General features: G+C 38.5%; 2 protein-coding genes across 3 annotated transcripts in view; both read right to left on the reverse strand.

Moving 5' to 3' along the window:
• LOC147140929 (kinesin-1 heavy chain) overlaps positions 1–11,483 on the reverse strand; it is a 33,695-nt gene extending 22,212 nt beyond the window's left edge. For both annotated transcript variants that reach the window (XM_086042850.1, XM_086042849.1), the window contains exon 1: positions 11,072–11,483. In XM_086042850.1, coding sequence (XP_085898976.1) covers positions 11,072–11,197 — 126 coding nt within the window. In that variant the 5' untranslated portion in view covers positions 11,198–11,483. The remainder of the gene's footprint in view (positions 1–11,071) is intronic.
• Positions 11,484–14,387: 2,904 nt separating this feature from the next.
• Positions 14,388–21,285, reverse strand: pold3 (polymerase (DNA-directed), delta 3, accessory subunit). The gene is made up of 12 exons (XM_086043192.1): positions 21,136–21,285; positions 20,635–20,690; positions 20,445–20,544; positions 20,328–20,367; positions 20,121–20,253; positions 19,588–19,834; positions 17,258–17,330; positions 16,994–17,132; positions 16,568–16,674; positions 14,903–14,976; positions 14,744–14,828; positions 14,388–14,679 (listed from the first exon to the last, which is right to left on the reverse strand). Exons 1-12 carry the CDS (start codon positions 21,208–21,210, stop codon positions 14,486–14,488), a joined length of 1,323 nt encoding a protein of 440 aa, XP_085899318.1. The 5' UTR covers positions 21,211–21,285; the 3' UTR covers positions 14,388–14,485.
• Positions 21,286–21,666: the final 381 nt, after the last annotated feature.

Here is a 21,666-nt window from a genome sequence, read left to right on the forward strand (position 1 = left end):
TGATCTTCATGTAAAATGAGAGTTCCTCGATGCAAAAAAAAAAAACCCTAGAGGGATTTCTTCTTCCTCAGATACCCGTGTTAATTGGTGTGCATCGTGGGGAAGACAAATCAAGACATCCGCAGCAACAATTGTTCTTGCTATTCATGATGGAAACACACTGCCAATGTCGTGAGAAGGCCAACTTCAAAATAAAATCTTCCCAAATAGAGATATACACAGATCAATGCCATGGTACACTTTTATTTTAAAGTTGGTCCTTGCAGCGCATGATAGCGTGGCGGCTGAGTTGACTTGCCTTCCCAATTGGAAGTTGGACAATTTGAGCCCACTTTAAACTTATATTCAGAAATGGGCATCCCTCCGGGATGGAACCACACTATATATTGTCGTTACAAACTGTTGCCACTGACATCAACACGTCATCCTGAAATCATATCAATTCAATCACTGAAACTTATAGACCTACCAGAGCCGTCATTTTGACAAATTGCGCTCTGACAATGTTATAGACTAAAATGATTACTTGCTGCATGAGTGTCTAATAAAGATCTATTATGAGTATCTTCTAATCTAAATGATGTCGTATAAATTAATGACATGACAAACAGTTGGAGGAGCGCCTATTGTCTCATGCGGCTCTCGCGCATCGAGTGGGTCTGCTGTTATACAATATTACATATTAGTTTGGTGGTGAAGGAAAAGAGACAAGTGTTGCAAAAGACTTTACTTTGATTCCCAATTTATTTATTTGTAAAAAGCAACAGTTATTTAACAAAAGGAGTAAAGCAATGTTTAAATCATACATTTGTTTACTAATAATACACAACCATTTATTGAGTTAAATTCATACAAATTCAGTAACAACACTTACATTAACAAATTGGGAGTGTTTTTCTCTAAATTAAATATTGCTTGGTGGGTTTGATTAAATAGATGATAAATAGTCATATGCCACCTAACTACAAAGTTTAGTGCAAAGCGATCTAATATTTGTTTAATTCTACACTTCATTGTTCAGCTACCTCAACACACCTTTTATTTTGTAAGTAGGCCCAAGGCTTTTTGTATTCCAGAAGCACCTTTAGCCAGTGTACGTCTTTGATTGGCACCACGCCTCATATAATCTCCGGGAAACAGCCGTTCGCATGTCAAGCGCTGCTCGTCTTCTTAATAGGCTGATCATTCACTTCCTTTCGTGTAAACCTGCCCGTTACCAACGTGCGGCGGCGCCGCTATCGGCCACAGCAGACATCGGAGGCAAACAATAGTGCGCCACCCATTTTGTCAACTCCTCATTGTCAACGTGGCAACTGGCCTTATTACCTAAATTTGCGTCTAATGAGATTACATGCTGAAAATGAAAACATAATTACAGCAACAAGGAGGAGCGGGAGGAGGCTCGTGTGAAAGGACTTCCTGATGACTTTGCTGGTTAGTGTTCACGTTGGACAATGGCAAGAAATCTCAATGGACTTTGTTGCTAGGCAGAACAAAACATGATAGCTCAGCACTTCATAATGGTCTCACCTGGACGCCGCACCCATGCGGATAACTTCCCACTTTCTTTCCTTTGTAGGCTATCACAGCATTAACTAGGGCTGTAACAATACACCGCAGTTGAGATTCCATTCTTATTTCTTACACAAGGTCGAATAATTGATTCCATGTTTTAGAAATAAATTAACTAATTGACTGGCAACCGTTTTTAAAGCAGAATTCCCCATACTAAGTATTAAAGGGAAAGTCAACCTGAACATATTTTTTTCAAGAATATGTTCTATGCAGGCCCACGGGTTGAAACACGGCATTCTGATCAATATTGCGTTTATGTTATATGAGTTAAGCAGCAAAATCCACCCGTTTTTAGCCATCTAAGGGGCGGCCATTTTGTCACTTCTGTCAAATGAAAATCACATCACAGATGCTCAGTGCTCAGGTAACGACCAATCATGGCTCAGACAAAATCGAGTATTCAACCAATTATCCCAACAAACAATCTGATGAAAGTAGATTTTGCATGGTTACATATACCAACACATAATCTAATGACAAATGTGCATGTGGTGTCGAAGTATTCATTCATTCACTTGGGGTCGGCGTCATCGCATTATACCCACATTTTTCCTTGTCAGATCTGGAATAGAATTATTTGAGTTATTCAATTAATCATTTCAGCCCAATGTTTAATTATTCAAACATCTGCTATAAAAAAAGATGATTCTTGTTAAGTCCACTTTATTTTGTTTTATGTGTCATTTAACGTTTCATGAGAATACGTTTAGTAGGGTCTTTCAGTTGGCCAAACATTTTGTCGCTCTAAAGCATGTCATGGTAAATTGTTCAATTAATTTTTGTCATGGAAAATTGTTCAATACATTTTTATCTACTTTATCTTGTTTCACGTAACAAGTTATTTTTTATGTAAAAATGTTTGGTTGGGTCTTTCAGACTGATCTGTTTTGTTCATGTTCCCTTTTTTTATTTTTTCATTTGCTACAAAGCATTTTTAACTGTTGAAATAATTGCTGTACAAAAACAAGTATATATGCCGCATTCAGTGTACCTCACTCATTAAATTTTATGTGTCATGTAACGTTTCTTGTTCAAATCTTGTTGGGTCTTTCGAACTGATATGTTTTGCCAGGTTTTCTCTCTTATTATCATTTGACAGATGAACATGAAATGCTGCTAAATTGTTACCAACAATGACTGTAAAAAAATTGTCTTGCCATCTAGTTCATTCCACTGTGTTTTGTTTTACACTCCGTGAACTTAGGCCTCAGGCTGTCTTTCTGACAGACGTTCTGTTTTCCTATTTATTATTTTATTATTAAACATTTCATGTTTTCAATTACCAGTATGTAATTAATTGACAGTTAATTCTCCCTGTTGTCTAGCTAGGAAATGTGGTCACATAATCCCTCCTCAAAAAAGCAATTCATGACATGAACAACATTCTGCCAACTACACTACAGAACAACGAAAAACATACTTTGACATTTCATCTTTTCACCCCCCCCCCAAAAAAAAAGAATAAAGGAAGAAAACAGCTTCCCCAGAAAAAAGAAAACTCAGACAAGGCAATGTTTGGCTATTTAATTCAAGAGCATGACCCAAGCGACCACAATGCCAAATGTGGACACTCACTTTACTTCCAGAAATAAGAGTGTCACATTTTCCTGGAGGAAGCTGACGTAAAAGCGATGCAGCACTCCTGCATATCCTCAATTGAAACACTGCACAATAACGAGCCATCTCTGCCAGGGTGACTGATTTAGAATCTGACTTGACTGTATGCAGCTGTGACTGGTCAAACAGCTCAAGTGTTGTACTTGTCAATGTCGACGCTCCAGCAAACACACACCACTTGCTCCAGTCACAAAGCATACGGCACTGTGACACTATGGCAGGACATCAGCAGCTGGGCCGGCCGGGTTGGGTCATGTCTGGCGGCGCAGATTGCAAGCCTGCTATTAGTCAGAAGCCTCAAGTCGGCCTTGACGATAGTCACCACTGCAGTTATGTCTGCAATTTTTCTTCTCCAAGCATCATAGTCATTCTAGTGAAGCAATTAACAAGGGCAATTAACAAGCACCAAAGAGCATCCAAGGCACTGAATGTTTAACCACAGTTTTATCAAATAAACCAATGCCAAAAGTTGACATTAAAACACAATGTCAGAACTACGTGTATAAACAAATAAAATCTACACCTATAGCTAAAAATGTTGTGATTTTCTTGCTTGTGTCTGAAAAACACGGAACCCAACGCATCATTAGTGCCCTACCATCCTATCTGGATTATAATTTATTTATCCATAGATGAATCCAAATTGCATTGGATTATATGATCCAGGGTCACGTGACGTGACAGGGGACCTGGGTCAAAAAGACAATTAATCAATATTGTTACTTTGCTATTGTACAATACTGTGACTGAAATCTGCGAAAGATGTGTCACAAAACTTTCAACAGAAACAAAGAAAATTTTAATGACATTATAGTCATTAATTTCTGAGACAAAATTGCCCAGAAAATTACAAATACAAATTCATAATTGTAAATTTTCATGATTACATGATTACAAATACAAATTCATATTTGTCAATTTCACCTTTGTGATTCTTCAATATTGCGACCAAACACCCTGAAAGGTGTCATCAAAATATAAATCAAAGACAGGAGATTTTAGTTTAGGATTACAATTTAGAGACAAAAACCGTCACCAAGGTGAGTTCAATTTACAGCAAAGCCCCTGAGCCGCAATGTGATTCACCATTAACAAAATCAATTTTTTTCCCGTCAAACCTAACAAATTATTCACAAAGAAAAAAAAATATTCATGCCTATCCGCATATTTGTGTGCTCTTTTTGTGACCCTGCCCTGCTCCTGTTAGCCAAGGGGCGAGAAGCTGACAAGTGTCCATATTGCAAGAGGTATTTAACAGTTGATCAGCTGCTAACGGCTAGCTGCTCAACGTTAAGATACATTCATGCTCCTTTTCCATTGTACAGGTTCCACTGCGTGTGGTCGCTTTTCCATTACACTTTTTTGAGGGTGGGCGGTAGAGGTGGGCTATATATATATCATTATCGATATCATCATCAATCCTGCCTACATGATGTGTAATTTTACATTGTCATGTATTAATACTGGCTCGAAGCGAGTCAGCCACGGCCGCAAAGTTGGAAGAAATGCTGAAGAATCAGTGTGCATTGACGGCAGAGGAGGAGGAAGTGATAATCATTCGCCGAATCAGCGGGCAGGGCCCGGTCACGTGACTCTGTCCGCACTACAGCGGAGCTGTTATCTTCTCATTTCATGGAGGAGTGTCTAGCGGGGATTTATAGCGAGGCGTGAGTCCACGTTGTCCGTAGTCTGTAAATGGTTTGGAGTAGACAAAACTGACGTCGGTGGGAATAACATTGTTAGATGTGCCAAAACGGTCACCGTGAAGAGCAATTCTGTTGCACCTCGAGTCATATGGATTACGAGGATAACTTGGCGACTGCGCAAGCACGCTAAACAAAAGGTTAAACACACACACCCAGCAAACAGTCGCAGAGTTGAACCAACAAATATAAACGCGCGCACCCACTCACACACTCAGTACTTAAGCGAGCAAGGCAAACATGACATCCTGGATGATCGGTTAACATTCAGTTTACACGCTTTTAGTCCGCATCATTCATAACTAGCCTGTATTCCCCAGACATGTTGCATAAACTACGACGGTTTATTAGTGTGTTGCCAGCATACACCTAAACATGAATAAAGTCACTCACAAGTCTACATATCACAGTGATGAATGAGTGGGAAAATGCACTTTTCTGTCAATTGCAGTTTTGTTATTCAACTTTATTCTGAATACATTGGCCAATGTATGAGAAATGGGTGTTGTCATGATGTCTTTTTTTTCTCTCGCTGGGTGACACTTCACATATCAAATACATTTTTTTCTCATTCTGATTGCTGTAGTTAACACCTTTTTCTCATTCTGATTCCTCTCGTAGTTGGCAGTGGTACACCAGTACCTACTGCAGCTCAAAATGTCACATCGTTATGGAATAACAGCACAGACATTTAAATGACATAAATATTACCGAAAATCAATGTAAGTCTATACAGAATTTTTTGTTTTTTATTGTTGAATATTGTCCTAGAATGTCATTGTTTTGCAGAAACTGTATTTAGCAATTTAAAAGAGATGTTGTTCACAAACGCCGTCTATCCACAATTGGTCTATGAAACAAGTGCAGATTTCAAATATTTTTTGGAGAATATCGTCAAATTATCGTTATTGAGTTTTTAAAAAAACATTTAGATATGTTTTTTTATCCATATCGCCCACCCCTAGATGACAATGGCACCACTGTTCCTCCGAACCTCCTCCAACCTGGTTCTAGAACACAGGCCAAGGAGAGCCAGGGCGTCGCCACATCGTGCAGCTGTGATTCCTATTTTGGATCGCCACAAAACCAGACCTTGACCACTTGTGCAATCTTGTGACGTGTGTAATGGAGTTCCATTGATCCCGCCCCTATTGATTGGTTGTGTTGTATTGGAAAAGCAACGGAGGCCAGGACGGGCCAAGCGAGGCCGGCAGAGTAGGGCCAGGCCATTCTGGAAACTGCAAATGGAAAAGCACTTTAACCCTAGAACACTAACGCCGGGTGATTTTCACCCACACTATTTTATGTGATATTTTGTATTGGGAAATTAAAGAAGACAACTTCCAATTTGGCATACAGTGTTGTATTTGTAAATAAATTGATAAATTGCTCAAACTATTTTAGCCGGGATATCATATCAGGTTAAATGTACCCGGCGTTAGTGATGTTACTAATTTTAACTTTAAGAGTTCTATGATTAAACGCCCACCTAAAGATAAAGAGAAGTTTGCACTACATGTTGGGTTACATGTTTTAAGATACTAGAAAAGTAGCTAAAACTTAATTGAGAATTATTTTTGATAATATATTAATCATTTTAAGACCTTGTTTGATTTACAACTGTCCAAATCTTCGGATTTTCAGCCTCTCAACAATAAACATTTTCAGATTTCTGTAATTCCCCACGAAAGCAAACTGATCATTGAATCAAAGTAAGATTTGCAAACATTTGCTTTAACTTTGGAAAACAATGATCAACATTTTTGTACATTTTCTCACATGTGAAGGACCAAAGCAATAACCGAATCACAATAATAGTATGTTTGTTCTTTTTCTGCACTGTCAATTTGACAAAGTCCCGTTTTTGAATACACAGATTGAATTTTTTTTTTTTTATAGGATTAATCAACGCATCACGTAATCGGCATTAATTGATTATTAAAATAATCGTTAGTTGCAGGCGTGGCGTACAATATTTGTGTGTGGAAAGTGCAAAAGCCAGATGAGCGTGTTGCAGTTGTAGTTTTCTGAATTCCGCCTGCAGGGCCACTCAAAACAGTACGGCAAGCACAGAGGGACAACACTGGAAGCAGGTATGGAGAACAGAAATCTAACGCACAATATGTTAGATACAGCATGAAAGTCAGAGGTCATGACAACACAGGTATGTTTTTTTTTTTAATGACAGTACCTACTGGATGTATGTGGGGAAAAAATGATAAAAACGGCTAATACGAAAGCAACAATTGGTATTTTTTTTCAATCTAACCAGCATACTTGCAACTCTGGTGCACTATTTTCTAAAATCATCTCTCAGCCATTTATTAGTAGGGGTAATGCTTTACGATGAGTTTGAGACGCTATTATAGAGTTTTGGGGCAGTGAGTATCATGAGAGATAATCAGGTATGCTGCGGGAAATTATCCAATTTCACTTAACTGCTCCATAAAAACTAAAATAGCCTTAATATAACTTTTCAAGCATGACTGAAAAAAAATGTTAACAAAAAAAAAAAGAAAAAGAAGAAAAGAGAAACGCTTGGAGCTATTCAACATCTTTGTGTCTCCTTGCGTTTTTCACACCAAGGAAATTTGTGAGTAAATTGAGATGACCTCATCATTATTTCACTATGTAGTGTTTTTGGTGGTGTGCCCTACATTTTTTTAAGGACCTTGGCTCAACACAGGGTGGGAAACACTGGTTTGTGGTATATTGAGGGTTTTAACTATTTTAACTATTAATTTAGACAAAATTTCTGGGGGGAGGGGGGCTTCAATCACTCGTCAATTTTCAAAATCCTCATCAATCTTAAGCATATGTGACCAAAATCAATGAAAGATGTCACAAATTATCAAAGTGATTCCAAGACAGGATATTTTAGTTGTATTGAAACGACTGTTTATCTTCAGATAAAGAGAAAAATTATCTGCCCAAGATACGTTCGCTTTCCAGATGACTTGAGTCTCATCAACAATTTTAAAATTATACAATACTGCCACCAAAATGCTTGAGATTTTTCAATAAAAAAAAACAATAACTAGAATCAAGACAGTGTATCTTAGCTGCATATGACATCATAATTTAGTTATTTCAGACGAAACGATCACAAAGGTGCGCTCCATTTATGGATGGACATGTTCATTTTATATATTTTTTGATCAGGAAAATGGAAAGAGTTGTCATTTTCTATTTTATCAATAAATTTGGGAGAAATTATGAAATAGGTTACTCCATGAATAACGCCTCTTGTTAATGAGGAGAATGGCCGCGCCCCCTACAGTTCTATCCTTGTTCGGTCGGAGTCACTGGAGGAACCGATTACAAACTCTCCATTAGGGCTGCCACAAACGAATATTTTGCTAGTCGACTAATCACTAACAGTAGTCGCGATTAGTCGACTAATTGGATAATATATAAATCGCAGCAAATTGCAGCAGCAAGTTGCTGCTCTTATAATAAGCATCATTCGCTACTTTATGTACAAACTAATCATGAAGACAAGATGATAGTACATTCAACTTGTATTAAACTTTGCATTTTTCACTCTTTTTTTTTTTAACGGAAGGTATTGAACATCATATTAAACTTTGCATTTTTCACTCTTTTTTTTTTTAACGGAAGGTATTGAAATCAGAGGAGTAAATTGGTCAAATGTTCTGTGCTAAAGAAAACTAAAATAAACACTTGTATTGGTTTTTAATTTTGTGTTAATTTAAACCTTATCAAAAAGGTTTTGTTATTCTTTTCACTAGCATGCATAATTTACAAGTAGTGAATTGATCTACACAATCAAATGTGGTATGCACCTGTAACAAAAAAAGGAAGAAATTTTTTTTCTTGCACTATAACGTAGTATATTACAACAAACTTAATTATGGGTTTTATTGTTACGTGATGCCGATGAGGGGCACATGTCGTTTTTGTGTTGAGTGCTGATATTTCCCAGTTCATAAACGCATCACTTCGTTCGCAAGTGAGAGAGCGAGAGAGAGAGCGAGCGAGAGAGAGAGAGAGCGCAAGCGTGCACTTCCTGCTCCAATGTCCACCATAGGCATAAACACAGAGTTTTGGTTGTAAACCAATGCGAGTTTACTGAATAATGGCTCCTTAATCCATAGAAGATGCTACGATGTGTTAGCGTACAAAATAGGAGCGTTGTAACGTGTGTATGCTGACTGCAGCTAGCTTCTACAACTGTGCCTATGTCAGATATGAAATCAGGCATATGCCATAACTTGCTCCCTTTTTTTTAAATGATTGGGCATCTCCATTGTGCTTCCGTGCAAGGCAGGTTTGCATGGTATTGAGTATATTTGAAATGCGCTGTAACTTTAGGACTCTGTTGCCAACATGAATTAGCCCTTACAGTGTAAGGCTTACTTTATCCACAATGCTTCTGTTTTCATCGCCCGGATTACCACCACTGCGCATGTGCGTTGGAAATAGGAAAACAGCCAGCGGGAGAAGAGCGAGACGCGGATAAAGATCCATGCTTGCCTGATTGCTTGTCCACTGCCAGTCGTCGTCTGCCTCCCGAGAGTTGACACGAGTTTAGCGTCACTAAATGTCCGAAATATAAACCAGTCGGGGTTCGTGTGCGCATTCATGCTCATGTCCGCTTCAGCCTGTATAAGTGGAGAAGCAATCGCCACGGTATTTTTGATTTTGTGGAGGTGATCATGATGAGATCACGTTTTAAGTCAATAAATCCAAACTATTGTGCAGAATACTTTTATACCTTCACAGGTTTAAGTGGACAAGAGTAGTAATGTGCATTTCCATTTTGGTGGCAATCGGTCGCCGTTTTAGACAACAGAGCTGACAAAGCGAGCAATATTACCACGCTTGGCTCCCTCCCGTGACGTAGACAGCTGAGACCGAAAAAATAACATAAGCCACGCCCCAAGAAGGGGCGGGGCAATTTGTCGTTAACCTAATCACAAAAACAGCCCTTAAATCACTACAGTCTTTTGAGGTGGGCATTTTAGTACTGATGTCATTTTTACATAAAAACCTATTATATAAGTGCCAATGTTAAGGTCATCCAAGTGTCCCTTTAATAGTTTACAAAATTAAGAGATCTATATTGCTAGTGTATTTCATAGTCTGGTGTAATTTCTTAGAATATCACCTGAATGGCTTGCTTTTATTTTTTTCAAAAAATTATACCGTCTACTTGTCATCTTTTCAAAATATATCTTTTTTTAAAAATCAATTTTTTGGACCAAAAACCGAACCGAAGTTTCAAAGAAACCGAACCGAAATGTGATTTAGCGTACCGTTACACCCCTAATCAATACGGTAGCCTTTTTAAATTAGACAATATTGTGAGCCATATGCTTGAAAGGTGTCACAATACATATTAAGACAAAGAGTGTATTTTGGTTGGATTACACCATTTTCTACTGAAGTCCGACGTACAAATCGCCAAAGGTGCGTTGAATTTACAGGTATCAATATGAGTCAGCGTCACGTGACAGGGGACCTGCGTCAAAAGGAGACAATTCCACAGACGTCATTGGCTAGTATAGGTCATTATTGTAGCCTTTCATTTAAACAAAAACACAGAATACATTAATTTCACCAAGCATTTGCGTTGTTAAGTGAAGTAGCTGGGGCAACTAAGTGCTACGTAAGCTTTTCATTAAATAACTGTTAAGACCGGTCAAGCTTAGCCCAAAGGCCGGCTAGTAGATAACTGACTGTTGGCCACTATCAAATAAAGCTCGGCCATTGACCCTTTCAAATGGCTTGGCATTTAGCATTAGCCACCACTTGTTATGTTTATTGTGTGTAAATAAATGTGTTCCAAATGGGTTATGCGCTAGCGCGGCTAATGTGTCTAACTGGCACTGTACTGGGAGGCTTTGTTGATTGACAGCTGGTTAGCCGTGGTCGGGGCTAACTTAGCCAACTGGGCTGATATTTAGAGTGACACCAAGCCACAAATGTGGCCCAGATATCAGATAATAAATGTCGAATCCCGGTGACAGCTCATCGGGCGCCGGTTGCCTCTTCCTGGTCGGCGGTGAGGGTCAAGCCTTCGAGCTAACAAGCTAAAGGCGCTAACTTACCGTAAAGCTACAAGACAATTAAAATGGCGCATCGCTGACTTGAGCCCGGGGGCCCCGGTGAATAGGGAAAACAAACGTCGCCTTGGACGGCGTTTGACTCACCGAGATGATAACGGTGTCTTCCCCTTGGAACTTGGGAATGTATCGGTCTCCTCTGGTCACCTCGGAGCTGTTGAGAGGCCTAAAACGGCACATCACTTTGATGGTGCACTCCGCCGGGTCGGCCATCTTCCACCACCGCGGTGCTTGCCTTTAAACGTCGGGGGGAGTTGAAGGCTCAAATGCAACAGAAATAATTTGAAAAAGTCTATCCTGGGCGAAAAGCGAGGCCGGGCCAGCCCCCCTCCTCGGTTCGGTGGGAAAAGGCTGATATTGCGTCGGGGCCTTGGAGACAAGCGGGCTTGTTTTCGCTCTCATTCAGTCCCCCCCGACTGTTAGGAAGCCATGACACCGGTGGATGAGTACTGGTTGCTGCTGCTGCTGCTGCTCCTGCCTGGCCGCTGACACCGCTCCCGCCCTACCCTTGTGGATCGCCATGACGTCACTCCCTCCTGGAAATGCTTGGCTAGGGCTGTCGGGGTGGGGGAAAAAATAATCAACATTTTGACGCAGAGATTAAATATATTACATTGAAAAATGTTTGAATGATATTAAAAATTACAAAAAATATAAAATAATGTATTAAATATATATATATGTATAAGTTTCATTGGAAAAACTATTAAGTTGATCTTGTAAATGAAAATTTTAGGTAGTAATGATAATAATACATAAAGAACAGAGGAATAAAAAAAGAATAATAAATCAAATAATTATATAAAATATATTACATATACATATATATTTTTTATAAATGCATTTAAAATATGTTAATATGTTATATCAAATGTTAACATGATTTAATTTCTCAAAATAAATTAACCCATGATTCACAGTACAGAAAATCAATGGATCAATGAATCAAACAAATTGAATTAAACAATTTTTTTCACATTCATTATATTAAATTTATATATATATATATATATATATATATATATATATATATATATATATATATATATATATATATATATATATATATATATATATATATATATATATATATATATATATATATATATGTATCCAGGTATGTGAAAATCTAATAATATGCAATGTATACAAAATCAATAGTATAAAATATTAACATATGCATATATTCATTCATTCATTATCTCTACCGCTTCTCCAAACAAGGGTCGCGGGCATACTGGAGCTTATCCCAGCTGTCTTTGGGCAGTAGGCGGGGGATACCCTGAATTGGTTGCCAGCCAATTGCAGGGCACACAGAGACAAACAGATTTTGTGTTCAACCCTCGATTCCCGACGTAATACAAATCATTCACTTCACTATCATTGAACCTAACTGTATTTTATTTCCATTGTAAAATCTAAATACTTTACTACTACATTGTTTTGTGCTCTAGCTAAACAGTCGACATATTAATGTATATATATTATACATATTATATATATATATATATATATATATATATATATATATATATACATATATATATATATACATATATATATGAAATAGAAAACCTATTAAAAAACGTTATAATATAATATATTAACATGAATAAAATTTATCCCATGAAAAGCATTATTTACATTTATTTAAAGTTATTGAATTGATATCGAAAAAACTATCTTATGATGCCAAAAAAGTGTGAATACACAATATCATTAGTTCATGTTATCATTCATAATTTCAGCCAGTCAATTCAGTGTTCAGAACATTTTCTATTCATTTCCTAATAAAGATCAAATATATTAGACTGACATAACGTCTCAATGTTCACGATGCATAGTTATTATTACCTTAAATTATGTTTGTATAGGCAAACTGTAAGATTAATTTTAAACCAAATTAAGTTGATGAATGCATTATACTCTGAACGACATTGAAATGTACCCAGGGTCAGGTCTAGGCATGGGCAACAGGGGGACTGGCTCCCTGAAATAAATGTTGTGGCCCTCCCAAACTAAATCTCCCCAAATAAATGATATTTCACATACTGTATTTTTATTATCTCATGCCTCTCTCCATCGCTCCACTTCTTACTGTCTTACTCGCCTTTTCACTCTGCTCACAGTATTGGCCTGCTGCTGGCTCGCTGTGAGGGATAGCTGTCTGCAGCGAGCCGAGAGCCAACTTCCAATCAGCCTTCAGTATGCAAATGAGCCAATGTTGACATGGTAAAAGGTGCTGGAGCACAATGCCCCCTCAAGATTTGTGGCTGCCCTCTCATACATGCCTGTCTAGACACAGCCTTGAATGTACCCCAAATTACCAAAATGTCAGATCCGTAAATGTTGAAAGGAGGAAGAGAAGTGCAATAGCAGGAATACTTGTGCTATTGTGTAGAGCAAAAGAGCATATTTTCCATGTGCTGTGACTCCGCTGCCTTTAGGAGCCACGGCCAAAAAATTCAGCGAGCGATAGAGCGGGTATGCCTCATAGCATTTTTTTTCAACCACTCCCCGAGAGATCATTTTCCTCTTGGGAAAGACCAGTTCTACCAGGCTCGTTTTGTGCTCTCGCCTCAAGGGTGTGTCGAATGCTGCTGCCGTATGTGTGTCAGCTCTCAACCTGCAAATATAACCAGTGTTGTCAATGCAAGCACAGTACGTGGGAAAAATGGCTTGATTGGCTTGAAGTGTGAGAGAATTTCACACGCTATTATTGTATTGTCAGCCACACATCTCATCAACGTCCCCACAAGTATAGCACAGCTATATTGCCCTGCACAGACAGGCCCTTGCCCTGCATACACCCTCGCAAACGGTCAAAACTAAGTTCATTTAATTTTGATCTTGATGCTCCTGGAGTGGTAACATCAAACAATGTTGAGTTTGGATCTAATCCAGATTTGCCATCAGTGTAAACGCAATCAAAGTAATGCTATTGGACATCAGTAGCTGGGTTCATTTTTTATTTTCTTCTTTTATCTCAGCATTTTTTTTCTGGTGCAAATAAAAAAAAAAAAAGTTTTTTTAATACATGTAGTTGGGGGGGGCTTTGCATATATTTACATAAAATGACAAATATGTTGTCAAAATTATCATAAATGGTCAATTGAAATGATGGCGGAGGCTACAATTTTTCATCAGCAGTGCTGAGGGGCCACATAAGAGGACCTTGTACTTCTACAGCTGTATGACAAAAATAGCATTTAAAATCTGGACAAAATACGTGCTAGCCCGCAAATAGCGAAAATCCATGTATAATTGACGCCCATTGAAATGCATTAGGAAAACCACTATGCATTTTCCATGAAAAATTGGGGCGCATTGGATAATGGGTGGATGGATAATCCGGAGCTGATGAACGCAACCCAAAAAAGGCCAATGACCATCAACACAAAAATATTTCTCAAAAGTGTTTATTGAGTTTTATCACTGCTGTATGATAGCACTGGGAGTTTCTGCAGAATGAGTGTGTGTTTGTACATGTGTGTTAGTCCATCACTTCTTTTGGAAAAATCCCATAATGGAAGCTTGTTTTGTTGCTTTATTTTCTGTCGTTTTCTTCTGACTTTTCTTCTCGTTGCTCGCCGACGTCTTTGCTTTGGGCTGATTTTTCATCGTCACTTGCTTGGCGGCAGGGGCGGCGCTTTCTTCTTCTGAGTATGACTCACTCTCGTAGCCTTTTTCTGTCACTGCAACCACACAACAGAATCAGAACCACAAACGTGAGAAAATTGACATTTCTAATTTGCTTACCGATGCAACCTTCTTCGTCTATGAAGGTTTGAGACTTCAGGATGCGTCTGCGCTTGCGTATTTTAGTAGTCTCAGAAAGTCCCGGCTGTAATGAAAGAAACATTTCTTCTTTATCTGGATTACTTACAAGTGAAGCATAAAAGTCATTGTCATAATTACATGTGAAGCAGGTTCCTTGGCGGGAGCTGGTGATGCTTCTCTCACGGCCATTGGTGGCGGTGAATCTGGAATGACTGCAGACAAATCTTATTTTTACTGGAAGATTTATGGATTTTGGTTAAAAAAAAATATGAATCACATATTGTGGTACAGGGTGGTATGGTGGGCGACTGGTTAGCACGTCCGCCTCACAGTTCAGAGGTCGTGGGTTCGGTCCCGGGTCCGGCCTCCCTGTGTGGAGTTTGCATGTTTTCCCCGTGCCTGCGTGGGTTTTCTCCGGGAACTCCGGTTTCCGCCCACATTCCAAAAACATGCATGGTAAATTGATTGGACACTCTAAATTGCCCCTAAGTGTGATTGTGAGTGTGGTTGTTTGTTTGTCTCTGTGTGCCCTGCGATTGGCTGTCAACCAATACAGGGTGTCCCCCGTCTCCTGCCCGAAGACAGCTGGGATAGGCTCCAGCATGCCCCGCGACCCTTGTGAGGATAAGCGGTGTGTGTGTGTGTGTATGTATGTATGTATGTATGTATGTATATATATATATATATATATATATATATATATATATATATATATATATATATATATATATATATATATATATATATAATATATATATATATATAAATATATATGTATATATAAATATATATATATATATATATATATGATTTATTCATATATTTTTTTTATTAGTTTGTATTTGTTACATTTTATAAGGGCGGGTAGTACTGTACTTTCCAGAGATTCAGGAACCTTTTTTTCCATTCAATAGACCTACCTCATAAAACTCATTTGAACAAAATTGAATAGCTTTTTCATATGCATCCTTTTAATGGAATAATAATAAATTTAATTTATGAAGCAATTTTCAAAAGCCGTAAATCCAGAAATCGACAATATAACAAATGAATTTGAAAAGGCAACAAAAAACATGCAGTGCAAAAATCCCATTTAAAGGGGAAATCAACCCTAACATATTTTTTTCAATAATATGTTCCCAGCAGGCCCACTAGTTGAAACACTGCATTCTGATTAATACTGCGTTTGTGGAATATGAGTTAAGCAGCAAAATCCACCCGTTTTTAGCCATCTCAGGGGCGGCCATTTTGTCACTTCTGTCGAATGAAAATGACATCACAACTGCTCAGGGCTCAGGTAACGACCAATCACGGCTCAGCTTAAAAAAAAACAGGTCAGCCGTGATTGGTCGTTACCTGAGCCCCGAGCAGTTGTGAGGTCAATTTCAGTTGACAGAAGTGACAAAATGGCCGCCCCAAGAGACGGCTAAAAACGGGTGGATTAACTCTTATTTCACAAATGCAATATTTATCAGAAAGCCTTGTTTCTACTAGTGGGCTTGCATAGAACATATTCTTGAAGAAAACATGTTTTGGTTGACTTCCACTTTAAAAAGGAAATGTGTTTCAAAACCATACAAGCAGCAGCCATCAAATTTCAGTGCAGTTCCAGATCAAAGATATGAATCAAGTGTTTTTTTTCTTTCGCTGTTACAGTTACAGTCCACTTGCTTCGGGGCGAGTGGTGTCAGTGACCAACCAAGTCCAGCAGAAAACTGGCTATGTCTGGCATCCATTTTGTATTATGCGCATGACAGCCACCTAGAGGACTGAAATGGAACAGTTTGGCCTAATTCTTTTTACCGTCTTCGTCTTCGCTGCTGTCGGGCACAGGCTTCTTGATCCTTCGCCGCTTCTTCTTCTCCATCTTCTCCTCCTCACTGTCAGAACCCTGCAGACGTTTGGTTTTGCTTCAGGAAGAAGAAAAAAAATTTAATACCCTGCAAGAGATCAAAGCCGTAAAATAAATTCCTTTGGCAGTCACTTTTATTAGGTACAAAATCTCGTGCTTATTGATACTTTTGAAGTCCAGAAAGAGACCACACATAAACCAGGAACAGCATGGACTGCATTTTCCCAAGTGGATGGAGCACTTCATCAACAAGCCACCAAGTTACACTTAGACATGAAAATTCAAAAGTAGAACACAATCTGGCAATGTTTTTGTATTGGCTCGCATATAGAGGGTGTACTCAATGAATTGTCCACTGATTGTACACAGTCACAAACCTTCTTGAATCTTTCTTGCAGTGCTTCGGCGGTTCCGTCGTGACCTTTTCATCTTGTGCTTTTTCCGGCTGTCGCGGCTCCACCGACGAGGACTCCACTGCCACTTCTTCCTCCTTCTTCACAGGATTCTCTTGTTTCTCTGAAAGATAATTTACTTTGCCTTTAACAAATATTTCACATTAGTTTATGTGTGTCTTACCCAACGGACTCTCCTACATTCGAGCTTTTTTTTTTTTATTTGAACAGAATTCATTATTCACGTACTTGCGCTTGGATTGCCAAAGAAGTTGTTCATGTGATTAGACTTTGCCGTTGCTTTAGCTTTGGAGACATCCACCTAAAACAAAAAAATACAATATATAAGACAAACTTCCCATTTCATTTAAATAAAGGATTGAAAATTATGCATTTACTAAAAATAATTATTGTTGTCCATCTATCTATGCCAGTGACATATAGTGACAGGCAGAGCAATTAAAAGTGCTTCCACTAGAAGGCAGAACAGAACGTTCATAATTCAGTGTATCCACATGTTGCCATTCATACACATAATGAGTCAGTGCACACACTGAGTAAGGCCATTTGTGAGAAAATCGAGATGATACAGTATATAGTCTTTGTCCCCTTTTTTATTTGGTGTAGGGCTGCCGTGATTAGTCGACTAATCACGACGACGTCGACGATCAAACTCATCGACAATTCATTTTAATCGTCGACGCATCGTTATATTGATATATTTATTTATTTGGCACATTATTTTTCTTTCGAGACTGCCACGTCTCGCTCTTCTACCGCTGGCTGTTTTCCTATGCGCAGTGGTGGTAATCCGGGTGATGTAAACATAAGTATTGTGGGTAAAGTATTGTAAGCCTTACACTGTAAGGGCTAATTCGTGTTGGCAACAGTCCGAAAGTTACGGCACATTTCACCAAATATACTCAATACAATGCAAACCTGCCTTTCATGGCAGCACGATGGGGATGCCCAATCATTAAAAAAAAAAAAAGGGAGCAAGTTATGGCATATGCCTGATTTCATATCTGACATAGGCACAGTTGTAGAAGCTAGCTGCAGTTAGCATACACACGTTAAGACGCTCCTATTTGGTACGCTAACACGTCGTAGCATCTTCTATGGATTAAGCAGCCATTATTCAGTAAACTCGCGTTGATTAACAACCAAAACTCTGTGTTTATGCCTGATGTGGACATCGGAGCAGGAAGCGCACGCTTGCTTGCTCTCTCTCTCACTCGTGAACGGAGTGATGCGTTTATGAACTGGGAAATATCAGCACTCAACACAAAAATGACATATGTGCCACTCATCGGCATCACATAACAATAAAACCCATAATTAAGTTTGTTGTAATATATTACGTTATAGTGCAAAAAAAAAAAAAGGTCTTCCTTTTTTTGTTACAGGTGCATACCCCATTTTGATTGTGTAGATACATTTACTACTTTTAAATTATGCGTACTAGTGAAAAGAATAACAAAACCTTTTTTATAGTTTAAATTAATACAAAATTAAAAACCAATACAAATGTTTATTTTAGTTTTCTTTGGCACAGAGCATTTGCCCAATTTACTCCTCTGATTTCACTACTTTCCATTAAGAAAAAAAAAAAAAAAAAAAAAAAAAGGTGCCCAAGAAGAGTGACATATGTATACAAGTATTTATTTTTGTATTCGTAGATAATTTCACTGTATTAGTGCAATTCTGCATAGTGTATAATTTTGGTTCAATTTTAAAATGCACTAAAGAATTACAGCTAAAAATTTTAACGCCAGTGTATCGCCATCAATTTAAGTCGTTCCTTTATTTATAAACATGTCAAGAATGATGGCTTGAGTTGCAAAGTTTAATACAAGTTGTACTATCATCTTGTCTTCATGATTAGTTTGTACATAAAGAATTTAAGCTGTAAGCGGATGATGCTTATGATAAGAGTAGCAGCTTGCTGCTACGATTTGCCGCGATTTATATATTATCCGATTAGTCGCGACTACTGATAGTGATTAGTCGACTAGCAAAATAATCGTTTGTGGCAGCCCTAGTTTGGTGTTGTGCCATGTGATTTTTCACTGTCGGGTGGAACACCCTTATGTTCATATATGGTCAATTCCATATTTTTAACTTTGCCTCTTCCTCAGTCCGCAGGAGTCGTGCGACATTGTCGGCTCGAGACTGAAAGCTTGTTTTTTGTTTTTGTTTTTTCTTTTTTGTTTTTGTTCTTTAGATAATGAGTGAAAACAGCTGCTTTTTAAAAACAGTATATGTGTTTTGCTTCAGTGCAGCAGGAGCTGGTCAGCCACGAAGGTACATTTGCATGCAAATTCAATTCCACCTAGTACATGTGTATGTTGGTGTGTATATACATGTGTATATACATATGTTACTGCGTATATTTACATAGGTTTGATCCTGAATGTTTGCCGTCAATGTTATACATTAATGGCTACATTATGCCGCCGTCCCTGTGTGACCTATATCTTTGCTGCTGTATCAATGACAATTTCCCCACGGTGGGATCAATAAAGGCATTCTTATCTTCTTATCTTACATTGCTTTATGAAGGATAATTGGGGACAAACCTCCACCGCTGTTTCCTGATGCTCTGATTTCACTTCTTTCGCGCCATCTTGGCTCTTAGCTGCTGCAGCTTTACCAGCGAACATTCCCATGATGCCTTTGGCCGGCTTGGCTTTGGAAGTGACTTGGCCATTAGTGGAAGGCTTCTTGCTCAGTTGATGCTCTGGAACAGAATGAGGCGGAGCTTGCTGGACGTTACGTTCTACCGAGGACATGGGAACAGCGCTGGAGCATCGGATGGCGCTATACCTGCAGACAAGCAAAACACAAACTCTGACATCACACATGCAGGTGAAAACCAGGAACGAGGAACTGTTTAACACCCATTGTGTGTTTGGAGCATGGGAACCAATGTCTACATTTAAGTCTGTGGTCATTTATTAGGGTCAAAAGAAGACACTGCTAGTGGGGGCTGTGGGGGTAGTAGTAGTTTTGAGAGGTCCGGGAACATTTGGGGCAGGATCTGCTCCATGTTTTCTTCTTCTTAAAAAAAAAAATTGGGGTGGAGGAAAACATCTGACTGAGATCAACATACTTGCTGCAGCTGAGCAGGTTGTCTTTGACGGCGTCATAGTCGACGGCATAGAGTGGACCGCTGTCCCTCAGCAGAGCTTTCTGGACACTGTAAACGTGCACGCTCACTATTAAACTCATCTTGGACTTGAAGTCTGCAAAATTACAAAGGGCAATGAAGGCACATTTTTATCTACAAGATTCATGAAGTACAGATGTAATGACACACCTTCTAGCTGTTCCTCACGCACCACTGACACCCTGTGACTCTGGTAAAGAATCAATACTTTAATAAATCATCAGAAGTTGTACAAAAAATAGTAAGATTTGAGTTGTTTGAGCGCACCGTGTGACCATTGTCCACACGCTTTCCCGACACCAAGTAGGTCGCGTGGAGCTGAGCCGAGCTTTCCTTCCTCTTGTGGTCCAGGTAGTGATAGAGCATTCTGGGTAAAGAAAAATAACATAAAATGTTGCTTTTGGTCATTTTTATGTTAATGTAATTGTATAGTTAAAGGGCGGTAAAAAGAACTCACTGTTTAGCTGTGTTGACATGAACTCCAAGAGTGAGACTCAGCCATTTATATGTAACCTGTTCATAATTAAACAGACATACAATTATTATTAAAAGCCAAACGTGGAAATATCCGGAAGAGTGTTGTTGATGTTAGGGAGCGTTTAAAACTAAACACGTCTATATTTTTAGCCTACTTTGTTCCATTCAAAGTAGTACTAGCTTGCAAAACATTAGTTACATGCTGATACATAATGGGCGTTTAAAGTATTTTCTTTATTGAGTCAACATCTTTTCAGAGATTAAACCAAAGCCGAATTATTGCAAATAGCCTGTAAACTAGTATGATGTAAAACGTTGTGGTTTACTTGCCATGGTAACATCATTCTATAGAGATTTACTATCATTTGTCAGTTTTATCCATGGACATTGGGCAGTTAAACACGCCGACGCTAACGTGGTTGAAATGCTGCAACAATACTAATTGGGAACGTGACAGTGGGCAACAGTAAATCGTTCTTACGATCTTGTCGTGGTCGTTGACGTACTCGTCGATGTTATCCAGATAAAGCTCGTCCATTTCGTTAAATAACTGCATTTAGGGATCGTTTCGAAAGAGCGCGACTGCGCGGGAAGCCGCTTTATTTACGTCCTGTAAAGCTGATCACGTGAACACGCATGCGCTTTTCTTACTTCCGGTGCATGTGTCTCGCCTGTATAAAGTCGCCTATAAGAAAATTATGAAAACATGATAACGAGCGCTAGAAACAGTACAGATGGTAGCTTGTAAGTAAACACAGTATATTGAATAAAGTTGGAGATTACAAATCACGTTTTGTCATATACAACTATTAGCTATTAACCAAAAAAGTATTAGGGTATCAATAAGAGAAAATCCATCATCCCGCGTCTTAAAAAATGAGGAGGGGGGAAAAACATAAAATGTAAAATTACAGCATAATAAATTTGAAATTATTTTGATTAACCAATACAAATGTTTAGAACTGAGTACTTAGGTGTTTTTTATTCTATTTCTTAAATAATATAAGCAATA

Source organism: Filicampus tigris, chromosome 10, assembly GCF_054856515.1.
Source record: "Filicampus tigris isolate MCC_2025a chromosome 10, RoL_Ftig_1.0, whole genome shotgun sequence".
Lineage (NCBI taxonomy): Eukaryota > Metazoa > Chordata > Actinopteri > Syngnathiformes > Syngnathidae > Filicampus > Filicampus tigris.

What these genes read in the sequence shown, in the direction of transcription:
- pold3 (XM_086043192.1), bottom strand. Translation starts at nt 21,210, where the DNA reads ATGCAGTTATTTAACGAAATGGACGAGCTTTATCTGGATAACATCGAC. An exon ending in TCAACGACCACGACAAGATC is followed by an intron (nt 20,691 to 21,135) that starts GTAAGAACGATT and finishes AATTATGAACAG; the next exon opens with GTTACATATAAATGGCTGAG. An exon ending in TGCAAGAAAGATTCAAGAAG is followed by an intron (nt 16,675 to 16,993) that starts GTTTGTGACTGT and finishes TTCTTCCTGAAG; the next exon opens with CAAAACCAAACGTCTGCAGG.